Raw genomic sequence first — 22,499 nt, forward strand, 5'->3', positions numbered from 1 at the left:
TGGTACCTAATAGACACCCGATAAATATTTGCTAAAGAAGGAATGTATCGACTGTGCAAATATCCCTGATGTACACTTTAAGCTATTATCTGTCATTTTCATCTCAGGGTGACTGAATTTCATTCAGAGTTTATTCCTTGGAACAGATTTGCAAAGAGAAAGGACCAACAAAGTATATTATGTGTATTCCTCTGCGGTGCTGAGCAGGGAGGGGGGTGCAATGTAGTAAGTGGGACGTTGCCAAGGGAAGGGAGTGGGTACAGAATAGGTAGGCTGGGGCCATAAATGCAAACGTCTGCTTCGCAGTTTAAAAAGAAAAGAATTATGTTCAGGTTCAGTGTAGAAGCAAGTTTTAGATTTCTGCTTGTCACTGCTCCTTTATGAGTATGGAGAAATAAGAGTTAGTGGTCACTGCCCCAGCGCTATAATATGTCATTTGCTGTAGTCTCCCACTATGAACTGTAGTAATAGAGAGAATAGTAACTTTCTAAATATAAGGACCTTTAAAAAATTTTTTTTTTCCTGATTATAAAAAGGAAATTCATGCCTGGTAGGGAATTTGGTAGGGAAATGGGTACAGAATATGCAGGTCGAGGTCAGTAACGGCAAACTTCTTCTGCTTCACAGTTTTGACATGGGCCTGCTGCTTGCAGAAACCTGCGTGGTTTCCCAGGGTCTGTCTGGCCTGCATTTTTTGCGTGGTCTCACAGCAAATGACTCGCGTTCGGGGACAGTCTGGAAATCCCAATACTGCTTCTCTTTCCCTTCCTTCCTTTGCCCTCCTCTTACCGTGCTAAGGGCAAGATTTCTTGGTTTTCTCTTTCCTTTGTCTTCTGGTTCTGCTACCCCTGGAATGAGGACTCCTCTGAGGAGAATTCAGTAAGAGAAGCCCTTCAGCAATTCATCTCAAATTCTGAAGGCATAAGGAGAAAGCAGGCCCCAGTCAGTCTACTCCCCTTATCCCTCACTCCTCTCCAGCCAGAGGTGCCCCTCGAGACTCACAGGTCAGACCACCCCTCCAGCCCAGACCACAGCGAGTGGCTCCTAATTGGTTTCCCTGGCTTCAAATTCCGCCAGATGAATATTCTTAAAATACCAGTTACCTGAAATCTGCTGTTACAAAGCTTTGGGAGTGGAACACTATCTATTTAAACAGACAAAAATCTCCTATCTTGGCTGTAAGCCCATCCGCATCCGGCCACAGTCTTGCATCCCAAAAGCTGCGCACCTCCATCTGACTGCCTGGAGTTAGGAAATGCAGGATCGAGTCCCGTTTCCTCTCTATAGGGTATGGGGCAATTGGGCGAGCCTTTAAGCCTCCATTTCGCTCAGTGGAGGCAATGGTGCCAAACTCAGAGGTGCTGTGAGGATTTATAAGAATGACGAGTGTGAAAGATCTTATATAGAGGTCCTCCGTGACTCTCAGGTATTCATAACATAATCACCCCATTCTGGCCCCGTGCCTTGGCTTACATTCTCCCCTCCTGTCTGTGTTTTCTAACTGCTGTCCCTCGCCTTCAAGACATGAGCTTAGATCCTGTCTCCCTGTAAGTCATCATTGATCACACCTGCACACAAGACCCTTCTCTTCCCTGAATTCTCCCTACCTGATATTATTGTTCTGGGTCCTCCCCTAACACCTAACTTAGTCTACTGTATTATAGAAAGAGTGGAAAAAAGGAACAAGCCTTTGTTGAATGCCCATATTTTTGCATGATTATTTTACTTAATTCAACCTTCACAACAACCCTATGCAGTACCAACCTCATTATAGAAATAGGAAAAATACAACAGAGGGAGATAATTTACCAAAGTCATAATTGGTTAGTGGCAGAGGCCAAATTTGAACCCAAATCCAAATCTGTCTAGCTTCATAGCCCATGGTCTTTTTCCACTGTGCTGAGTAATGAAATCGACTCCCAAGTGATACTCGGAAATCCACATCATTACTTTATACCCCCCGTTAATTTCCTGTCTCCCCAACTAGACAAGAAACGTCTTGAGGGTAAGGACCTATGCCTTTCACTACATCCGTGTCTCATCCCACCTACACTTTTTTATTCAACAGTACTGTTCAGAGTTATGGCACTCCACTGATAATAAAAATAGCTAACGGCCATTGAGTGCTTACTCTGTATCAGGCACTATCATACATGCTTTTCATATGTGAATCTACCACAACAATCTTGAAAGGCTGTGATTACACCCATTTATAGATGAAGCATTAAGAACAGTTAGTCCAAGATTACACAGCTGTTAAGTGACACCCCTGGGGAAAAAAAACCAGAAAGACTGACACCAGAGCGATGGTTCTTAAAGAAAATATTTTTAAAACGTTTCTGTGAAGGTATCAGAGACGTACCAAAGTAATGAGGTCTTGAGTGGCCTGGATCCCAGAGAGAAGGGAAGCCTAGTGAGGTGAGCCTGACACTCAACACACTTTTCTCCTTGAGACAACTGCCAAGTCAGAAGAAAGCCAGAAAGTAGAGGCAAAAGAACACAGAACAGATGACACAAATAGAAAACAGAGAGAGTAGATTTAAGCCTAAATAATATCATAATTACATTAAATGTACACAGACTAAATACTACGATTAACAGACGTTTGTCATACTGAAAAAGAAATCAAAACTGTACTATATGTTGCTTACAGAAGATATATATTAAATATAAGATTTCAGAAAAGTTGAAAGTCAAGAAAGAGAAAATGATATATCATGCAAACACTACTCAAAACAAAGGTATATTAATATTGGACAAAGTTGACTTTATGTTAAGAAGCATTGGGACTTCCCTGGTGCGCAGTGGTTAAGAATCTGCCTGCCAATGCAGGGGACATGGGTTTGATCCCTGGTCCAGGAAGATCCCACACGCTGCGCGGAGCAACTAAGCCCATGCGCCACAACTACTGAGCCTGTGCTCTAGAGCCCGTGAGCCACAACTACTGAGCCCACATGCCACAACTACTGAAGCCCATGCGCCTAGAGCCCATGCTTCACAACAAGAGAAGCCACTGCAATGAGAAGCCCGTGCACCGCAACGAAGAGTAGCCCCCACCTGGCGCAACCAGAGAAAGCCTGCATGCAGCAATGGAGACCTAACACAGCCAAAAACTTTTTAATTAATTAATTAATTTTTTAAAAAAGTACCCTTAAGATGCCTTCCAAGATTAATCGACAGTTTACAAACTTGGGCCATGTGTCCCCTCTAAGAATCTTACCCACCCCCCTCTCATTTGCTAACATTTCTATGGAGGTATGGCTATAAGCAATTGAGCATCAGACATGGAATGAAATTATAAAATTAGGATAATATATACAACAGATTAAAAAAAACACATCTTGTCAGTCAATTCTTTATCTTCTTGGAAAGATCATCTTCTCTACCTGGGATGCTGTGTAAAACCATTCAGCAACTTCCTTGAATTCTCTAGAGACTTCCTTCTCATAAAATAATGAAAGATGTGGTTGACATTCATAGGGCTGAAAATGATGTATGAGAGGTTTGTTTTCACTTTAAAAGGAATAATAAATAAACGAACAAACCTAAGTCAAGTCTATCTATGAAAAAATTATAAAAGATACGAGGTACAGTTAGTTAATGGGGAAAAAAAGCTTTGGCTCAATCTATTAGAAGGAAATAAAAGGACTACAAAATCCAAAAGCCGTTGTGCCCCCCTTTAATAGCAACTGGCTAATAACCTATCACAAGTTAGAATAACTTAGAAATATATAAAACTAGTTACGAAAAGGAAAATTGTTAATAAACGTGTGTGGAAACAACCTACACTTTGACATCTTGTAAAGATCTATCACTCACCTTTAACAAGGGATAATTGATACTTGCAACCCATATGTTGGTAAATGGAGCCTCCAAGATAATAGCATCAACTGGAAATCCTTGAAAAGAAGAAAAAAGAAATAACTCCCCTATTATATTTCAATACTGTCTTTCCTAAATAAGGGATCTTCAAGGTCTTGTACATGAACTACCTGCATCAAAATCAGTTGTGAATCTTATTAATAATGCAAATTCATGAACCCACACCAGAGTCCAGTCAGAAGCCAGTATCTAGGGGGTGGGGAGTGTGAGAATGTGCATTTTTAACTAGCACCCTTGCTAAAGAGATTTCATTCCTAGGTACATGATAATTGAAAACCACTACCTTCTTCTAAAACACAAGCAGATTTTCATGACTTGGATAATTTAAGAAAGCAAAGTACTACAGGAAGGGAGAGTGTTCAGCAGAGGCTGACGAGGTTGTTTTGGCCAACACTCCTTCTGAAAACAAAAGAGCTAAACATTGGAGTTACTGTATATGTACTTTAAAATAACTTACTGAAAATAACAAATGGTAAAATAGCGAAATATTTATTAAAACTTATTGTTAAAGAAAATTTCGTATGATATATTGAACAGGGTATAATGTGTAAAATATATGTAAATATATTTAAATTAGAGCGCAGAGAGAAAAATGTCTGGAAAACTCAGAAAAGAACACTGGAAACATATAAGACATGGGAACAGATAAATATATATATATATATATATATATATATATAATTATAGTCCCAGATAAAGAGAAGACAAAGAATGGCGCAGGCATAATATTTGAAGATATAATGACCAACAATTTTCCAAAATGGATGAATATCAGGCCACAGTTAAGCAGGATAAGTACCAAGAACACCTAGGAGAATCAGAGTAAAAATGCTGAAAAACAAAGAAAAAAAGAAATCTCAAAAATAACCAAAAGAAAACATTATCTTTAAAGAAGCAACAGTAAGACTGGCAGCTGACTTTCTAATGAAACTGTAAAAGCAAGAACAAAGTGGATGACATCTTAGAAAGGTTGAAATAAATGACTGCCACTCTAGAACTCTATGCCCAGGAAAAGTTGCGTTCAAAAATGAAGATGACATAAAGACATTTTCAGACCAAAACTGACAGAAATCTTCACCAACAGACAGGTGGAAGAAAAATCCCAGATGGAAGCACAGCGATGCTGGAAATAATAAACAGCAAAGAAAAGGGTAAATCTAAATACTGACTTTATAGTATAAGAATAATCATTTTTATGGAGTATGTAATATAGAGAAAATTAAAATACATGGTAGCAAGAGTTCATAAGTTGGAGACTTAATGTAATTAAATGTTCTAAGGTAATTGCATTATCCAGGAAGTGAAGTATTCATTTATGTGGGAATTTAATTCAGGTAATTCATTGCCAACATTGAAGGAGCCATGAGAGTTTAGAGGACCAATGAAATGACATTTCTTTTATTTCCATAAGTAATTAAGATTGTGTATAGCAGGTGACACACTTTAAAATGTTTACCGTAACTCACCCTCACCTGTATTGCCAAGTAAAGTTTAAGATATACTGCAAGTGATTACAAGCTTTTAACACGTATCAAGATCACCTGGTCTTGGTCACAGGGATTCCAGTTTATGAAGACAGCTAGGATCCACCTAGCTGTCACCTGTGTTTCTAACAAACACCCCCCTGCAGATTCTGACAAAGGCAGTTCTCAGAACACTTTGAGAAACACTGATATAAATATTATGTAAGGAGGGCTGCAGAAAGCAAGTCCTGCCTATTACTTCATAATGTATTATTTTCCTCCCCTGTAATCCAGATTACTCCATAACAACACTTATTATCACTTCACAGTAAGGGCTCTTTTAAGGTAATTTTAACTCTTTCCTTGGTATTTACTTTTAATTTCATAACTCTGAAAAGCAGGTATTGTGTATATTAAATAGAAAAAAGAGAGTTTATTAGACTGTCAGGAACTGTCTGAAGTTGGGGTGCTCCAGGTGTCTCTGTGTTCAGATTGTGCACAATAGTCTCTTCATCGTATAAGAAATTATACGATGTAAAATAAGCATTTTGTCTTACCTTTCTCTTCTAGAACTTTTGCAGCATTTGTTGCAACTCTGTAAAGCAATGAAAATTAGTACATACGCGAAACAGTGACTTAACAGTCAAGTAAACAGTACAAAATGCAACATCCAGTATGAGCATCTGATGAAAGCTCTTGACCCTCGAATGTGCACAGATACAAAATTTTGCACAGGATGTCAAGGGGTTCCACTGGCCCTAAACAAGAATGCTTTCATTTAAAACGCTCAAGGAGAGTTCTGGAATGGGCTTCAGTGTCATAGACAGCCGGAGAGCTAGACCCTCCCTTGTATTACAGACAGGCATGCTGAGGTGTAAGGTCACTAGCCCTATGTGGAACCTGAGAGAAACCATCTCCTAGCTCAAGGGTCCTCCTGCTGCCCACTGCTGCCTATAATATGACACTAACGCCCCAAGGACCCACCTCAGCACCCATCTTCAGACCCCACTCACCCTGTTCCCAGACAGTGGCCCCAGAGACACACAGGGGTGGTACCATTTCTCGCCTCGGTCCATTCATAGACACAGACAGCATCCGCAGTCAGCCCATCCTCCGTGGGTTTACCCGCCGAGTCCCCGAACCCTGGCAGCAAGGAAAGGCAAACACAATATCACTGCCTCCAAAATGAGGGCTATCAAAAGGCCCCTTCTTACTGAAAAATCTTTGTACACTTTTCCTAACACATACCTCCGTAGTCAACAGACAAGACATGAAAACCACTGTCACTCAGCACCTAGATGACAAAGGAGCTGTTATCACTTTAATTGGGAGATGTAAACAGAAAAGGTGGTCTCACCTCCTCAACACTTCCATAATCCTGGTTATGATGGCTTAATAGGTAGGGAAAAATGCATTTCTGAAATCTGGTGTTTGACTTCAAACTTGAGAAGATCAGGCTCAACGGGAAAGAAGGAAAGCAGCATGGCAGAATAGGACCACACAGCCTGGGTCACACCCTGGCTCTGTCACTTAGCAGCTGTCTGACCTTGGGAAAGCCACTTAACATCTAACTGTGTAAATATAGTCTGCGAAGTGAAAAATAATACCTTCAGGATCGTTGGAAGATTGCATGAGATGATGTAGTACCTTGGTACATAGTAAATGCCTTTTTTTTAGGAATTCCCTGGAGGATAAGAACTCCACACAGAGTTGTAGTAGAAGCAAGCAAATAACGGGAAGATATTTATATTAAGTGTGAACAGATAAAGAGTTAATATTGATCAAAAATAAAGAGATCACTTGGTTACATGAAACCACTGCCAGCCCCAAATAGATAAATGAGAAAAGAATATAAAAACATAATTTTAAATGAAAAAAAATTACAGTGATAGACAAAGAGAAGGGGGATAGAAGGGGACAAAAATTTACTGTGCAGGCACTTTTAAATCTTTACTTAATTCTCACAACAGTCCTACAAGGTATGTGTTCTCCACATTTTACAGAGAAAGAAACCGAGCCTTGGAGAGCTTAAGTAACTTGTTCACAGACACCCAAATGGCCAGCAGCAGAGCCAAGATTCACACCTGGGCCTGCCTGTGTCCAAACATTGTGCTTCCCCTACTACTGCATAGATGTGAGAGACTGAACTTTAAATACAAGCTGAACTAATAATGAGGAAGTAAATTAAACTTTTAAACATGTCATATTATAGGCAGCAGTGGGCAGCAGGAGGACCCTTGAGCTAGGAGATGGTTTCTCTCAGGTTCCACTTTTAAACATGTATTTAAACTACATTCCCTCCAAACAAGTTATCCAAGACACAGGGCAGTTCAGCATCCAGGGAAACGGGAACATCCATGTGTTTTTTGTGGTGCCATAAATTGAAGAGCCCCTTGACAATGCAACTCAAGCAACAGATCCTACTCCTAAGACAATGCAACTCAAGCAACAGATCCTAATCCTAAGACAATGCAACTCAAGCAACAGATCCTACTCCTAAGACAATGCAACTCCTAAGACAATGCAACTCCCAAGACAATGCAACTCAAGCAACAGATCCTACTCCTAAGAATTAATCTCCAGGAAAAAAAATTCCAAAAGAAGAATAAACTAACTGCTTAAAGTTTTCCATAGCAATACTATTTTAAAAGAATTTAGGAGGAAAAAAAAAACTTGTATTAAATAGCAGTGAAATATTTAAGTAAATAAACAATTGTCTATAAATATAATGGAGAATGATCACCCTTTAAATTGGTAACTATGATGACTGTGGAAAAACACTGAAGAATATTTTTTAAATGGTATTAAGTAAAAGAGCACAACGTAAAGTTATACAGAGATACAGTCAGTACCATGAAAAACTTTATAGAGATTAAAAACTAGGTGGGAATGCAAATAAATGAAAATAGTTTTGCTGGGTGATTGAAGTGATGAATGAATGAGAAAGGGGGAGAGAGGGAGGGAGGAAGGACAATTTAATAACAAAGTTTTAATTTTTAAAAGAAATCGCCTATCCAAAGGAGAAAATGAAGAGCTAGGGAAGTTTGGTCAGGCTGGGAAATATGACTGTGGTGTGTGGAATCCAGAACCTGCCTGGAGGAGGAAGTCTTATCATACCATCCCCACACATCCCACACACCACAAGGCTGATCTGGCTACTTTTCACACCTACACCTACAACTCTTCTTCCTGTGCACATCGAAGACATACAATTCACCTTGGCCAACAGTAGGAGGGGAAAAAAGTACACGTTCCCACAGACCTCAGCACCACACCATCCCACTTAGGGAAGTACCAAGAGTGGAGTTCAAGGTGGAAAGTAAACCTAAAAATTAATAGACATCATCACCCCAGGCAAAACTGCATCCAGCCCACCACTCCTTGGAGTGATGAGAGAGGGGAGTAGACAGGAGAGGATGGCCATGTCTGAACAGGGGAGGGAGGATGAAGAAGGTGCTGGGGTGCTGGGCCTGGCAGGATTCCGGGCCCCACTAATGCTGTGAAATCAGGAGAGGGCTCTGGAGTGGGAGCTGGCTTGTGGGAGGAGAGACCAGGTCTTGGGATCGATAACTAGACAAGCAGCTGAATCACCTAAGGGAGAGATTACTGACTACCTGAGGGAAGTGTGGGAGGGCATAAACAGGAGCCCGCCAGCCAGCTGTCAGTCAGATAAGGCAAGGTGGAGAGCCTGCCATCTTCCTCATGCTGGGAGATGCAGGGGCTGCCCCCCAAAACTGGAGTCTGTAGCAGGCTGGTGAGGGCACCAAGGTGTGGCCACCTTCCCTCGGCCCAGCCTCTTATGGGGCTGAAGAAGGGCCTGAATGACTTAAGAGAAGACACTCTACATCTTTATCCCATACCACCAAAAAGGTTGTTTCTGGTAGAAGGAGTGGTTTTTGCACTTAATATATTTTCTCAACCCATCCCCTAGCCCTTAGAAAAAGCAAATAAATTCAACTCCATCTGGTGATGAAAGGAACAAATTCAAAGTGTTTGGGACTCAGAGATGTTCACGTCTGTTTTGATCCCCCAAGGTCAAAGCTGGAAGAGAAGTCTACTCATGGGACTTTAGGCCCAGACACCACAAACTCACCCTTACCTCCAGGAGCTCTCAGGAGATAACCATGCTGAGGGTGGAGGAAGATCTTAGGGCTGTAGCCCAGAAGAGAATAAATGGAGACATAAAATCGGTGCCTTGAGGCCCCTTCAGACATACCTTTACTAGCTCAAGTCTATGAGGAGCTGCCCTGTAGAGGAGGTTTAAAAAAAAAAGAGCAAGAATTAGGAATTACAATGACAAGTTCAACAAAAATCACTAGCATGCTGCTGGCATCTGATCTCACGCCTTTCTTTTTCAGGTTAGACAAATAACCAGGAGAGAGGGCAATGCTTCTTGGTGTCATAGCCCACGCGCCTGTGTCAGGGTGAATGACCCACAGCTCCCCTCTGCTGCCGCCTTCCCCCAAGTGAGCACCGGCTGCCCGGACCGCTAGCGCTTCTCAACGTAAGCATTTGATTGAACTGCTGGCAACCCATCTCCTTTCACTGCTGCACAGCAAAACCTATTGCTAAGAATACTTCTAGAAGCTAAAGGAAAATAAGTTCCAGAAAGTGGCTTTTCAGAAAAAGGGATGATATAATCAAGTTCACTAAAGGAAGATCTGCCTGCATCCTGTCCACTGTGCCATGAGGTGCAAGATGAAGTGAAGCAGAGAGACTCACAGCCCTGGAGGTACAAGAAATACTTTTTTCCAAAAGAACCACAGCCTACTCTGTATTAACCACATAAAAGGGAGATAAAGATGATTCAAAAGGCAGAGGATTCTTTAAAAAACCATTTGAATTTGTTTTAGAGCCAAGTTTCTTAAACCTTAGTGGGTCATGGAACCCTTTGAACATGTAATTAAAGCTATGGACCCGCTGCCCCGAAAAATGTATCCACTCTTCAAATTTTGTGTACAATTTTGGGTTGGGAGTTCATGGACCCTCTGGGGCGTCTATGGATCCCAAGTATAGAACCACTGCTTTCATCAAGGTTCCCTGTGATCTGTCATTTGGCCTCCTTCCAGCTCAGTACTGCTGAGAGCAAGCTGAGACTTTCGGGCAGGAGACAGAGGAAGGTGCAGCTGACCCCAAGTCAGGAAATCTGGGATAACTGAGGGCAAGAGCGGATTCACTCAGAGGGCAGACGTGACTGTGTGATTCACATGACCCTTTAAATAAAAATGCATTGTAACACCGTGCCCAAGTTTACACAATCAGAACAATGTTAAGCAATGTTGAAAAATGTTGATTTCACAGGAAATCTCTGTAAATGTGACTCTGAAACATACACCTCAAGAAAGCCCCTTGAGCAAAGGCAAGTCTTGAGAAGGCCATCTTCTGACACAAAAAGACAGTGAGTAAAAGAGACAGAGGGAGGGGAGCCGAGGGGCAGATTCCAGACCTTGTCACTGAGTTTGAAGTGTCCTCCCAGAGACAGAGCGAGGTCTGCGGGTCTCTGAGGCACACCGCCCCTCCCCCATGCTGAGACCCGCAGTCACAGCCAATACTCATCACCCACCATAATGACACAGGCCCACAGAGGGACTGGCAGTGCACCAAAGGACAGCCAGCCTCCTGGGAGGTGCTCTTGGTTACCAAGCAAGGTTGGGACCACAGAGAGCAGGCCGAGGCATCAGCATTCCAGACTAGAATTAGTCAGGTGGCCCCCAGTAGCCGTGATCAGAATTCCAGGTGATCTCTCCTAGGGAATCCATACTTTTGATTAATAGGATTCATGCCAAATAAATGAATCTCCATGTGGTTCTGGGAGAAGACCACTGATGTGGAAACTGCTCTTCCTCTTCTCCATACCTCATGCCTACTCCCTACCCAGTCGTCCATGGATTTGATCCATCATTTCCGACACTCTTGGGGAGTAAAGGAACCATTGCCTTCTTTGAAATCAGTATCCAAATTTTGGAAGTTAGTTTCCCTTTCAGTTAAGGATCCACATATTCTACATATAGAATATATAGATTTTTTTAAAAGAGAAGCCTATTGCCAGAACACCCTCAAATTTCAACAAAGGGAAAAAAATATGTGAAGGGATGCTTACAGACCTAAAAACTGAGCTCTGCCTTACATGCCCCCACAGGGCTGAAATGCTCTTTCACTCTGTAAAAAAAAAACAACATCCAAGCAAAGGCAACTGACTTGTGTTCTGCATGCCATGAAGATAAACAATAATTGGGTTGCCGTCATGGAGGGCTGCTTCGTAGCAGCTACGGCCCTTCCCCTTAGCATCCTCCCCCCACCGGCAGCTAGAAACTGTGTGCCTGAAAAGCAAGGAAAGGTTTCGGCCAACATGGACAGAGAGAAGACTTCTCTATCCTTGCCAAAGTCTGAAACCTCCTTATGTCAATCAGATACATATTTATATGTTTATATACTATTAGAATATATAATGGATTATTATACGTAAATAGTCAATATATTTACATACAGATATGTATCTGCTTAATATATATGCACATGGTAAAAATTAAAATATAATGCCACAAACGTCTTATAATGAAAACCACTACTGCCTTACCCCCCCTCTCCCATGCCGAGATAACCCCTTTTAACCATTTACTGTTTTAGTTCTTCTGACTCCTATACCAATCATGCTTCCAAGACTGCAATTCTTAGGTGTGGTTTGTTGAAATGCAATCCACTGGGTGGAAACAAGTAAAAGATAATAGATATCTGCCACCTGCTATTGGTTTGGCTGAAGAAACAAATTGGAAACAAAGGGAAACCAGTTTAGGTAGGAGAAAAGAACTTGAACATGAAATTAAGCTATTCTACTCAAGAAACCCAGTGACCTTGTGATTTTAAACACCTGAGTGAGCTCCAGTTCCTCCACCTTGTTAAACCAATGAATGAACCCTGCTAACACGAACACTGCCATATGACATGTCACCAGGAGACCTGGAGAACTGGCCATGTGATGATAAATCTTCAGTCCCTCAATCTTTTTTTTTTTTTTTTTGGTCACACCGCGTGCAGCATGTGGGATCTTAGTTCCCCAACCAGGGATCAAACCCATGCCCCCTGCAGTGGAAGTGCAGAGTCCTAACCACCAGACCACGAGGGAAGTCCCAGTCTCTCAATCATTTAGAGGCAAAAAGTCTGACATCAAACCCCAAACCCCAAGTCTGTACTGCGAAGACGGGCATTGCTGCCATCTAGATAAGCTAGTCATGAGGACAGCTGACTCACCAAACAAGGACTGATGGGGCAAGAGTAAAGAAGAAAGATGTTTTCAAATTCCAACACTATTGGTGGGACTGTACCCTGCAAATTAGGAAGAAGTTATGTGAACCCATCCATATTGGCCCCCAAACATTCTGTGATCACATGTTTAAACTCAGGGAGATGAAATATAAAACAGGGCACGGGAAAACTGGCAACCACGAACAAGTAGGTGAACCAAACAGAAGAAAATATTGAGATCAGAGCAAAACAGACAGTAGGATGCTCACGGCCTTGATGGACAAGTATTTATGGAGTGCCCTCTGCCAAGCAGTGTGCTGAGCAATGGAAACCCACCAACAAAGTCCCCCACCTATGAAGTTATTGTCTCATAAGGAAGACAAACATTCATCAGATAATCACACAAGCATTTATTCAATTACAGTGGGGATAAACGCAGTAAAGGACAAGCACAGGTTGCACTAACATATGCCGAAAATGGGGGCGGTGAGGAAAGGGTTTCCTGAAAATTACCGTTTAAAATGAGACCCAAGAGATGGGTAAGCAGTTAGTTAGGCAAAAGGAGGGAACAGAGGGAGCAGAGAGAGAGAAAGAAATGCAGACAGAGCATGGCTTCTATACACGGAGGCCAGTGGGTCTGGAGCAGGGTGGGAAGGGGGTGAGGCATAAGGCAGGGAAGAAGACAGACCCAAGGCACCTGAAAGACTCCCAACTCCAACGTAAGATTCCTGAAAAGCAAATGCAAGCAAGTCAAGCGTCAATATAAAGGGAAGCTGTGTGGAACAGCTTCCTCCAAGGAACACCGACCTCTCCCCAGGCAAGTAACACAGCACTGCTCACCTCTGCCCTTGTGACCTGAAAGCCACACCCACCAAGCACCCCAGGGTCCAATCAGTGCACTCACCATGTTCCCAGAATCACCCTAGGTTCACCTTTGATGTAGAAGCTCACTGTGTGAGGAATCTTTAACTCCGGTTTCTTTAAATCCACAAGAAATGGTGCTTTGACTGGAAAGGAGAATTCATTGTCAACTCCCAGAATCGAATTCCACGTCTCTTAATCACAATCAAAAAAAGTAATTAGCCTCATGATTGACATGTTTCTAAGCTGCAAGCTACTACACTCAATTCCAAGCAAAGTATTTTTACTTTATAAACTAGGACTACCCCGCAAAAGAGTTGCCCCCCCAAAAAAAACTAAAGCTAGACTTAAAAATACCACCAGTGTTATATATAGCCTCTAATGGAGTTTATTCAATCTTCATCCCCGTTTCAAGCGAAAAGCAAAGGAGACCATTCACCTAAAAAGTAAGAGGGTCTAGAAGAAGGTAGTGAGTATTTTGCTACTTAAGTCATGAGTTACTTTTTGCACTAAGTAAAACCTAGTCATTAGCCATAAGCCACTAAATGTCCAAGATAAACATACACCTGGAGACATGCAGGTGAGAGCATCACCTGTGCTCTAGAAGAACCGTGTGTCGCACTGACTAACGCAGCACTTGGTAGAAAAAACACGGGAAAATAGATTTCTCACATCAACCTGTCTCTCTCTCAAGGGATACAGGCAAGAAGAGGAAGAGAAAAGGCACAGAATACAGGAAGCAGTAAGGTATACAGATTAATAGCCAATTTGAAGACTGAGCTCCTGAATTGAAACCCTACCCACAAGGCCATATTTTTCTATCTATCCCAACAGTTTGCAAGGATTCATCCTAGACCCCAAAGCCAATATTAAATAGGTTTCAGACCATTTAAGTCTAGCCATAATTTTATAACTGACATATCTTTTTCATTATGCCATAACTGTAAGGGCAGTAAGTTCTCTATTTGGGAAAAAAATATATAAAGGCAAATTCACAAAAGGTACATACTCACAAAAGTTGAAAAAAATCACCATGTGCATCAGAGGAGGGAAAATATGTTCGTTTAATGATTTAGTTGTAAAGCTGTCACACAGAGTGGCAATTTTTCTTCTGAGGGTTGAACAGGAGTATGGGAAAGATCTGTAAGATACTGTGAAGCAAACAAGGTATTCAAAATCAGCCCAAGTGTTGTCTCGGTTTGTTTCTCCTTTTAACCTCCAAATTGAATTTCACAGACCGACACTGGGAATTACAGGCAGGTTGGCATTTAAGCAAAAATCCTTTACAGAACTGTATGTAATTAGGGCAGATCCAGATCCGGCACGAAGGGAGAACCAGGAGAGGAAAGCAATAAGTCAGGGCCCCTACCAGCTGCTCAGAAAGCCCAGGTGTGACAGGATAGGAGGGGAGGGGACACGGATGTACTCGCGTCAGACTTGTTTCCTCAGTGTACCCCACAGAAGGCCAAGGCTGGACCCTGAAGTCACCAGGAAACAGGATTCAGACTGTTTTAACAGTTGCCACAGTTTTCAGTCACATCACAGTTCAGTGCTGTATGTGCTAGCTACTATTAGTATTAGTCTAAAGCAGTGAATGAATAATCGTCAGATTCCCACCGCCCCTTCTGCCTGGGTCTTGGGAAGCAATGAGACAAAACCCTCACATCTGAGGTGACATCCCTGGTGGGCGGGGCCGTGAGGAGCAGCCTGGGGTGCAGGGGGGGACCTGGAGGCTGGACGCAGCAGGGCCTGGTCAGGGAATGGGACACGGGGGGCCACGCACATCTTGTTCATTCTACTGCCCCCTGTGACACGAACCATCCAAACTGGGGGCCACCAGCAGACAAGTTATGGTTTGTCCATGAGGGCTCCCTCAGGCTACCTCTGTCTCTAGCCACATCTCCCATGAGGACTGTCTCCTACCTTTGAGAAACGAGGGACACAGGAGGTCAGTGTCACCACCTGCTGCTCCCAGTTTTTGTCCACATCGTCCATGACAAGAGTCCCTTTCCCTACTGTGAACGGTCAGTGTGATCAAATCGTGAAGCTGTAGGGGATGGAAAGCATTTCTGATGCGCTGTCTCCCCTGCCCTGATTCCTCTGCTAGACCAGAGGCATCTTAGAAGACAACTGTTATTACCTCTGCTTTGCAGATGAGGAGGCTGAAAAGTTAAGGACCCTTCCCAAGCTCACAGAGCCAATGAATGGCAGAGCCACGTGAACCCAGGTCTGTACAACCCCAGAGTTCCATGGTGATCTCCAGTGAGCTGTCACAGTCCTGGTGAGTTCTACTTGTCATCCTTGAAGCAAAAATGAGCCCCAGGAACAAGGCTGGGCTCTGGTAAAATTCAGCTCTTAGAGAGAGTTGTTTCAGGATCCTTTTCTCCCCTTCTGCACCCTTGCTCCTCTCAGGGTCCCTCCTTCCTCCCACTTTCTTCCTTCCTGCTCCCGTATCCTCAGAAGATAGCCAAAGGCATCAAAGAAAGACCTCTAAAAAAATTCTCCCTCAAGTGTTAATAATTTAAAAATCAGGGCACTTACACATGTTTGGAAAAGGCATGGACGCAGAAGGTAATGAATCTCTGATGAATTTCCAGCAATTCTGCTGGGAGTGAAAAAGATAAGCAGGCTAAGGGTGATGGACAGCTCTTCAAATACATCAGCCATGGGCAACTGCCTACACATAAAATCAGCAAGAAAGAAACGAAAATGATTGTTTCATACTTTAAAATAGCCTCCATGAAGGTGGTCGGAAGCAGAGGATATGGCTGTTCTGATTTTAGAGATAAGAAATCAAAACCCAGAGGAGCCACTTTGAGCCACAGATCACGCCCAGACAGATGAGCAGAACTGAATTCTTATGCTCCCTTCCAGTTGGCTGGCTCTGGCTTTCTTTCTCCTGACTCTCTGAACTCCCACTACCCTGCCTGTTAGACTCCCGCTAAGTTACCTTTTGCAGGTAGCAGGGTGCTTGGGAAGCTGGGGCAAGAGAGGGAAATATGTTTCTGTTTTTAAAGAATAATTCATACAGGACCCTTCTCTCAAATAGCTCAAGGCACTTCTGTGAGAATTGCTGCGGGAAGAGAACAGAGTGACCACATCCCTCACAGCATCAATAATGCACAACGGCTCCTTTGAACTAGGGGGCTGTCAGTTTGACTTCCCCTAGATCAATAGGGGATCAAAAGTCACCAGTGGCTAATAGACCTTATTTGAGCAGAGGATGCAGTTTCAGCCCGGTCCTCGCTCGCGGCCAGCACATCAAACAGCCACCTTGATGCTTCGGTGTTCTTCGCCTGCCCTTTGATTAGCTGTGGCTGTAACCGCACCGCATCCCACAGGGGCTACAGAACCTAACTGGATGATTCTTACTGGCAAAACCTGGTGGAACCAGCTGCTCCAGGGCGAATCATTTCTCCTTCATGCTCAGAGGTACCAGCTTTGGGAAGCCCAACTCTGACCACGTTTGGCAAGACAGCGATTCCAAATATTAAGACATGCCACACATCCACCCTGTGCCCATTCATCCCGCCAACATGTATTGATCACCAACTCACCAAGCACCAAGTTACATCTGTGTTCTCCTCCCTTCTTTCCTCCCAACCAAATCCTCCCTTTCCTTCACATCCACTCAAGTGTCCCTCTTTTGTTTTTCAAAGCTTCTCTAGACAGATCTTCTCATGGTGACTTTTCCTCTTTTCACCCCTCCCACTAATTATAATCGGGGCCTCAGTTTGACCCTTAATTGTTTTCTGATTGTTTTCCCACTATGAGTCCTGTCTCCCCAGTGACAAGAACCACGTGACAGATAATACTGCTTTTACATTCCACTCTGCCTAGCACAGGGCCGAGCTCCATAAATATTCATTGAATGAAAGGTTGAGAACAGAAAGAAGAGTGTATTTCTTTCATAAAGGAGAAGGAAGCAAGGCTTATTGGTAGCTTTGGGGGACAGGGGAAGGGATTCCTTCTCTGTTTTGAATTATTGATACAACTGAAAATTAATCAATGTGAGCTCCCCAAGAGCAGGGGTTTTGCCTGTTTTATTTATGGCTGTGTGCCCAGGGCCTAGATGAGTGCCTGATAGGGAGTGGGATGTCCAATACTCTGGTGAGGATGGATACGTTTATCAGCCTTCTCCTGGGGATTTTCTAAGCACTATCTAGAAAAGTAAAAACTTGGGATGAAATAGGGAGAAATGAAGAGGAAAACAGCCCTTCGGCTTCCCCCAACTTCTTTCCTGAACATGGTTTCCATTTTTCTGATTTGAAGAAAATCAGTTGCAAGTGGAGATTTACTTTCCTGGGCCCATCCATCTTCAGAAGCAACTACATCTGATGAGACTTTTGTAAAATAAATAAATAGATCCCCAAGGCATTAAAAAATAATCACTGAAACAACATGGTTAAATGTTCTCCCTGAGTTTCACAACATATCACAATAGATCCACAGCTACAGGCTGTTCCAGGTGCACAGCAAGCCCTCCATGAATGTTTGCTAAACTAACCAGGGTTCAAGAAACAAAAAGGACTCGGGATGCTGGATATCAGTCTGTGCCTCAGCACGGCCTAAATTAGATCAGTGATTTTCTGCTCAGATGAAGAAATGCCCAAGTATTTTATTCTTTCACGAAGCATCTCGAGAATTATTTTTAGTAACTACGAAGGCAAGTAAGGGGCCCCAAATCCCCATCTCCTCTCCACTATCAACAAAGTGGGCTGTTCTCTGAAAGCGTGAACTGCAGCTTTGATGCTCTACCAAATAAATGTTAAATAATCAGCCACCCACTAAAAGGTGGTAAATGCTAGCTTTCCCAGTCTGGGAGGTAAGGCCCATGATGGTGAAAAGTGCAGCCAGTCAGGACATTCTGACTGGTGTTCAGATCCAACACAGAAAGGGGGCTCCGGCCTGCACCGCTGGGCCAGGAGAGGGCCGCTCTCTGCCTCCTGCCTTTGGCCACAGCAGGAAGAGAGGAAAGGAGATTGGTGTTTGTCTTCACCACTCAGACATCCCAAAGTGAAGTCTCCTGTGCCTGGATATGATTTTTGGATATCTTGTAATCAGCAAAAATTTAACAAAGCAAAACAAAGGAATAGAAAGAAGCAAGGTAAACAAAACTACCAATACCTTCCCACACCAACAAGACAAAACAAGACACGCAGTCTTTTGGGTCCAAGGTCTCCAACCAATACCTGGCTTCAACGCAAACAAGACAGTCAGTGCATTGCTGGTCGACTGAGGTAGTCTAAGATGACTGCTCAAGCCAAGGATTCATGGAAGGAAGAAAATGAAAAACCTGTGCTGACCTACACATTTCACATTTGAAGGATATAAGAACTAGGCACAGGCAGTGATGCCAAGTTATGGTTTCAATGTACCATGCATCTCTAGCATTATAGAGAGGCGTTCTTTACACACCAGACGCTTCACACTCAGGGAGGTGGGCTTCCGATCCTTCTCCATCTACACAGATAGGCCCTTGACCTAACAGAATGCCTTCCAAGACTACAACACCGATTATTATTGCCACTATTATTATTTTTTAAAATCCGTCCTGCTGTTAGTAAAATGTCAAGGCAGATAAGAGATTGGCACAGGAACCTGAACCAGCTTTCTGGAATCTCTAGTTCAGAAGCCCCAAAGGGATATAGGTTCCCGAAAAATCAAACGTGCGAGTCTCGCCGGCGCGGGTAGGGGTTGGGGCTGAGGATACAGCCGTCCAAGAGCTCTGGGGGCCTCCGAAGCCCCGGGAGTCAGCGCTCGGCCACCAGCCCTGCGTCACCGCCCGGCGGTACCCACCCTGCCGCATTCCGGGCGGTCGGAGCCGGCGGGGCGCTGCCGGGGCGCACAGGGCGCGGCGTGCACTCACCTCAGGTTCCACGTGACCATGTGCCACCACGCGGGCACGCAGCCCTGCTTGTCTGTCTCCATCCCGCGTCGCGTCTGGATCGGCCGCCGCCGCCGCCGCGGGAGCTGCCGCCGGTAGCCCAGAGCCGCGCCCCGGTCGCTCTCCTCCCCCGCGGGTGTGGCGACCCGGGGGCCCTGCGGCGGGTGGAGCGGGGCGTCTGACCCAGCGCGCGGCTGGGCGCGGCCCGGGGGCGGGCTGCCCTAGCGCCCCCGACGCCACACGCACTGATGATGTGTGATGGAAATAAGTGCCCTACTCTTCTAGCTGGCTACGCGCAAACTTATTTTCTGTTTTAGTCTATACATCTGTGTGTGTGTGTGTGTGTGTGTGTGTGTGTGTGTGTGTGCGCGCGCGTGTGTGTGCGTGTGCGCGCGCGCGTGCGCGCCCTGCGTGGAGTAAAATACATTTCTTACTATGATAGTAATAAAACAAAAGTCTGAGAGTTGCAGCTTTAGAAGATCCTCCTGAAGGACATATGCTTTCCTCCACTTTAACCCTTCTTTTTTCTTTCTCCCTTTTGTTTTTCCCTTTTTCCCTGAACCTTCCCTTCCCAACCCCCATCTTCTTCCTCTCTCTCCCTCTCTCCTCTCTCTCTTTCCCTCCCTCTCTCTTTCTCTCTCTCTGTCTCTCTCACACACACACAAACCTGTCATCATTACTGTAGTAAGAATTTCTTTAGCTCTCTTTCATTGATTACTACTTTATCTGTCCACAGGGTTATGAACTACACAATTACTCCATGTGTCCAAATGCACCACCTTTTTGGTGTTTTGTTTACCTAGCAGCAGGTAGCAGAAACCTCCACCTCCACCCCCCCTTGTATCAGGAGTTCAGGCTTCGAAAGGTTTGGCAGCGATGCGCTTACATCGTGCACTATCTTCTGGAGCAGAAACCGTCCTTCACCAGAGCTGTTCCAGGGAAGCCACGGGGCAAAGTGTGAGGGCAAAGGGGGACAAAGGGAATGAGGTTCCATTTGGAACCAATTTGATGCCAGCACCAAGACTGCATCTGGGAGGCAAGGTACAACCTCCCCAGAGGGAAAAAGGGGTCTCTCATGTGCCTGAGCTGTTGGGCATTTGCCAGCTGAGCAGAGGGCCTAGCAAGGACTGCCAACCCACAGAAAGTGCATAGGGATGCATCAGCTGGGGGCAACTGGCCAGTCTAGAGGAAAGCACCAACACCTTTCAAGAAAGGGCAGTTCCCTTCGAGAACTAGGCCATTTCAGATAACTGGTCAGACAAGGGGGAATTTTGTTCACCTCTTCTTGTCATTTCTCTAGGAATGTCAACTTTTGGATGCACATCAAGATAGAAGAGGAATCAGGTGAGGAAGGACCAGAGGAATCTGAGCCCGCCTGATGAGCCAGCTGCAGCTGGGTCACACCCTGCATGATGAGAAACGTTAAGCCACCGTCAGATTCCACCCCCGGAGTCATCTGTGAAATGGGTCTGGAATCTCACAGAACTTATTCAGGGGAGCTCCGGAGGATACCCTGGGCCATGCCCCGTGGAGGTGGAGGGATCCGAGACAGCAAGAACAGGGGGAGGAGAGAGCAGCAGCTGCGTTTGGTCCCAGCTTCTATTTCCATCTGCTTATTCAGGTTGAGAGGTCAGAGGCCCACGTGCTGGTTGAGCAAACAAAGTTGTAAGTCCCAAGTCTAAGGAAATGGTTGAAATGCTCAGCAAAATCTCTGAAGTTAGAAATAACTATGGCCCATTTTTTTTTTTTTTAAAGACTGTATAAATTAAAACTCTAGGAGAAATCTTTCCCCAGCATTAATAGCCCCTTTTCAAACGGCACATCTTGGAAATCAGAGAGCAGAGTCTCTGAAATGATTTTGCAAAACCTGAAAAACAAGTGATTCATTTATTTTTTAAGCACCTATTTCCTGAGCACATTTTGGGTGCCAGGTACCACATTTGGCTCTACAGGGATACAAAGCAGGATCCTGCGTGGTAGAGAGACTTACCTAAAGAGAAATGATAACACAAAATAGGGATGGAAGAGTGCCCTCGGGACAGAAATCAAGTAAGATGGTGCGGGGGGCGAGGCTGCCAGGGCCTAGATGTGGAGAAACGGGGTGACTACAAAGGGACATTTTAGGGTGATGGAAATAGTCTATATCTCAAGTTTGTCGGTGATTACATGACTGTACGCGTTCACCAAAATTCACTGAATTGGAAACTTTCCAAAGGTGAATTTGACGAAACATAAATTATACCTTAACAAAGCTGAGTTTTAGAAAAGTGACCTGGGGGGGAAGGGGTGGGGTCAAGATGGCGGACTAGGAGGACGCAGAATTCGCGTCTCCTCACAACTAGGGCACGTACCAGGCACCGGTGGGGGACCACGGACACCGAAGGGGACGGGAGGAACCCTCAGCGACCGGGTAGGACCTGGGGCATGGGGGGAGTGAAGGGGGAGGAGACGTGGAGGCGGGATGGGACTGGTGCCCCTGAGGGGCGGCTGGGGGAGGGGAAGGGATCCCACGCCCGAAGAGGGAAAGTGGGGGACCATTGAGAGGGCAGAGGATCAAAAGGGAGAGTGGCCAGGTTTCCCCTGCCCACTTGGGCCCCTGGGAGCCTGCTGAGATCCCGGGCCTGATCCCCTGCCCACCGAGGACCCTTCCAGCCACTCGGGTCCTGAGGGAGTGGGAGGGAGGGAGGGAGGGAAAGGAAGAGCAAAAGTAAAGGCCAGGGCTTCCCTGGTGGTGCAGTGGTTGAGAGTCCGCCTGCCGATGCAGGGGACACGGGTTCGTGCCCCGGTCCGGGAAGATCCCACATGCCGCGGAGCGGCTGGGCCCGTGAGCCATGGCCGCTGAGCCTGCGCGTCCGGAGCCTGTGCTCCGCAACGGGAGAGGCCACAACAGTGAGAGGCCCACCTACCGCAAAAAAAAAAAAAAAAAAAGTAAAGGCCAGACCAAGGGGACCAGCACCCCTGAGGGGCAGCTGGGGTAGAGGAGGAGTTCCTGCACCCAGGGGGACCCACCCACGGTTAGGGGTCCAGCAGGACAGGGGAGGCCCTCGTCCTCGTGTTACCGTATGCTAACACGTATGTATGGAATTTAAAAAACTGGAACTGATGAACCTACTGGCAGGGCAGGAATAAAGACGCAGACGTAGTGAACAGACTTGAGGGCACGG

At 44.8% G+C, this 22,499-nt stretch overlaps 1 protein-coding gene across 4 annotated transcripts in view; it reads left to right on the top strand.

The window, feature by feature from the left end:
• Positions 1–21,102, top strand: part of PYGL (glycogen phosphorylase L) — a 63,572-nt gene extending 42,470 nt beyond the window's left edge. The window contains exons 22-23 of one of the 4 annotated variants that reach the window (XR_009518347.1): positions 15,602–15,729; positions 20,636–21,102. Coding sequence is in view for 1 of the 4 variants with exons in the window: in XM_060004574.1 (XP_059860557.1) it covers positions 9,704–9,716 (13 nt within the window). In the remaining 3 variants the exon portion in view is untranslated. Of the gene's footprint in view, positions 1–9,703; positions 10,589–15,601; positions 15,730–16,497; positions 17,040–20,635 lie in introns of those variants that run through there. The other 3 variants (XR_009518346.1, XM_060004573.1, XM_060004574.1) reach the window with 3 other exon arrangements.
• Positions 21,103–22,499: the final 1,397 nt, after the last annotated feature.

The sequence above is a fragment of the Delphinus delphis genome, chromosome 2 (genome assembly GCF_949987515.2).
Source record: "Delphinus delphis chromosome 2, mDelDel1.2, whole genome shotgun sequence".
In the NCBI taxonomy this organism is placed as follows: Eukaryota; Metazoa; Chordata; class Mammalia; order Artiodactyla; family Delphinidae; genus Delphinus; species Delphinus delphis.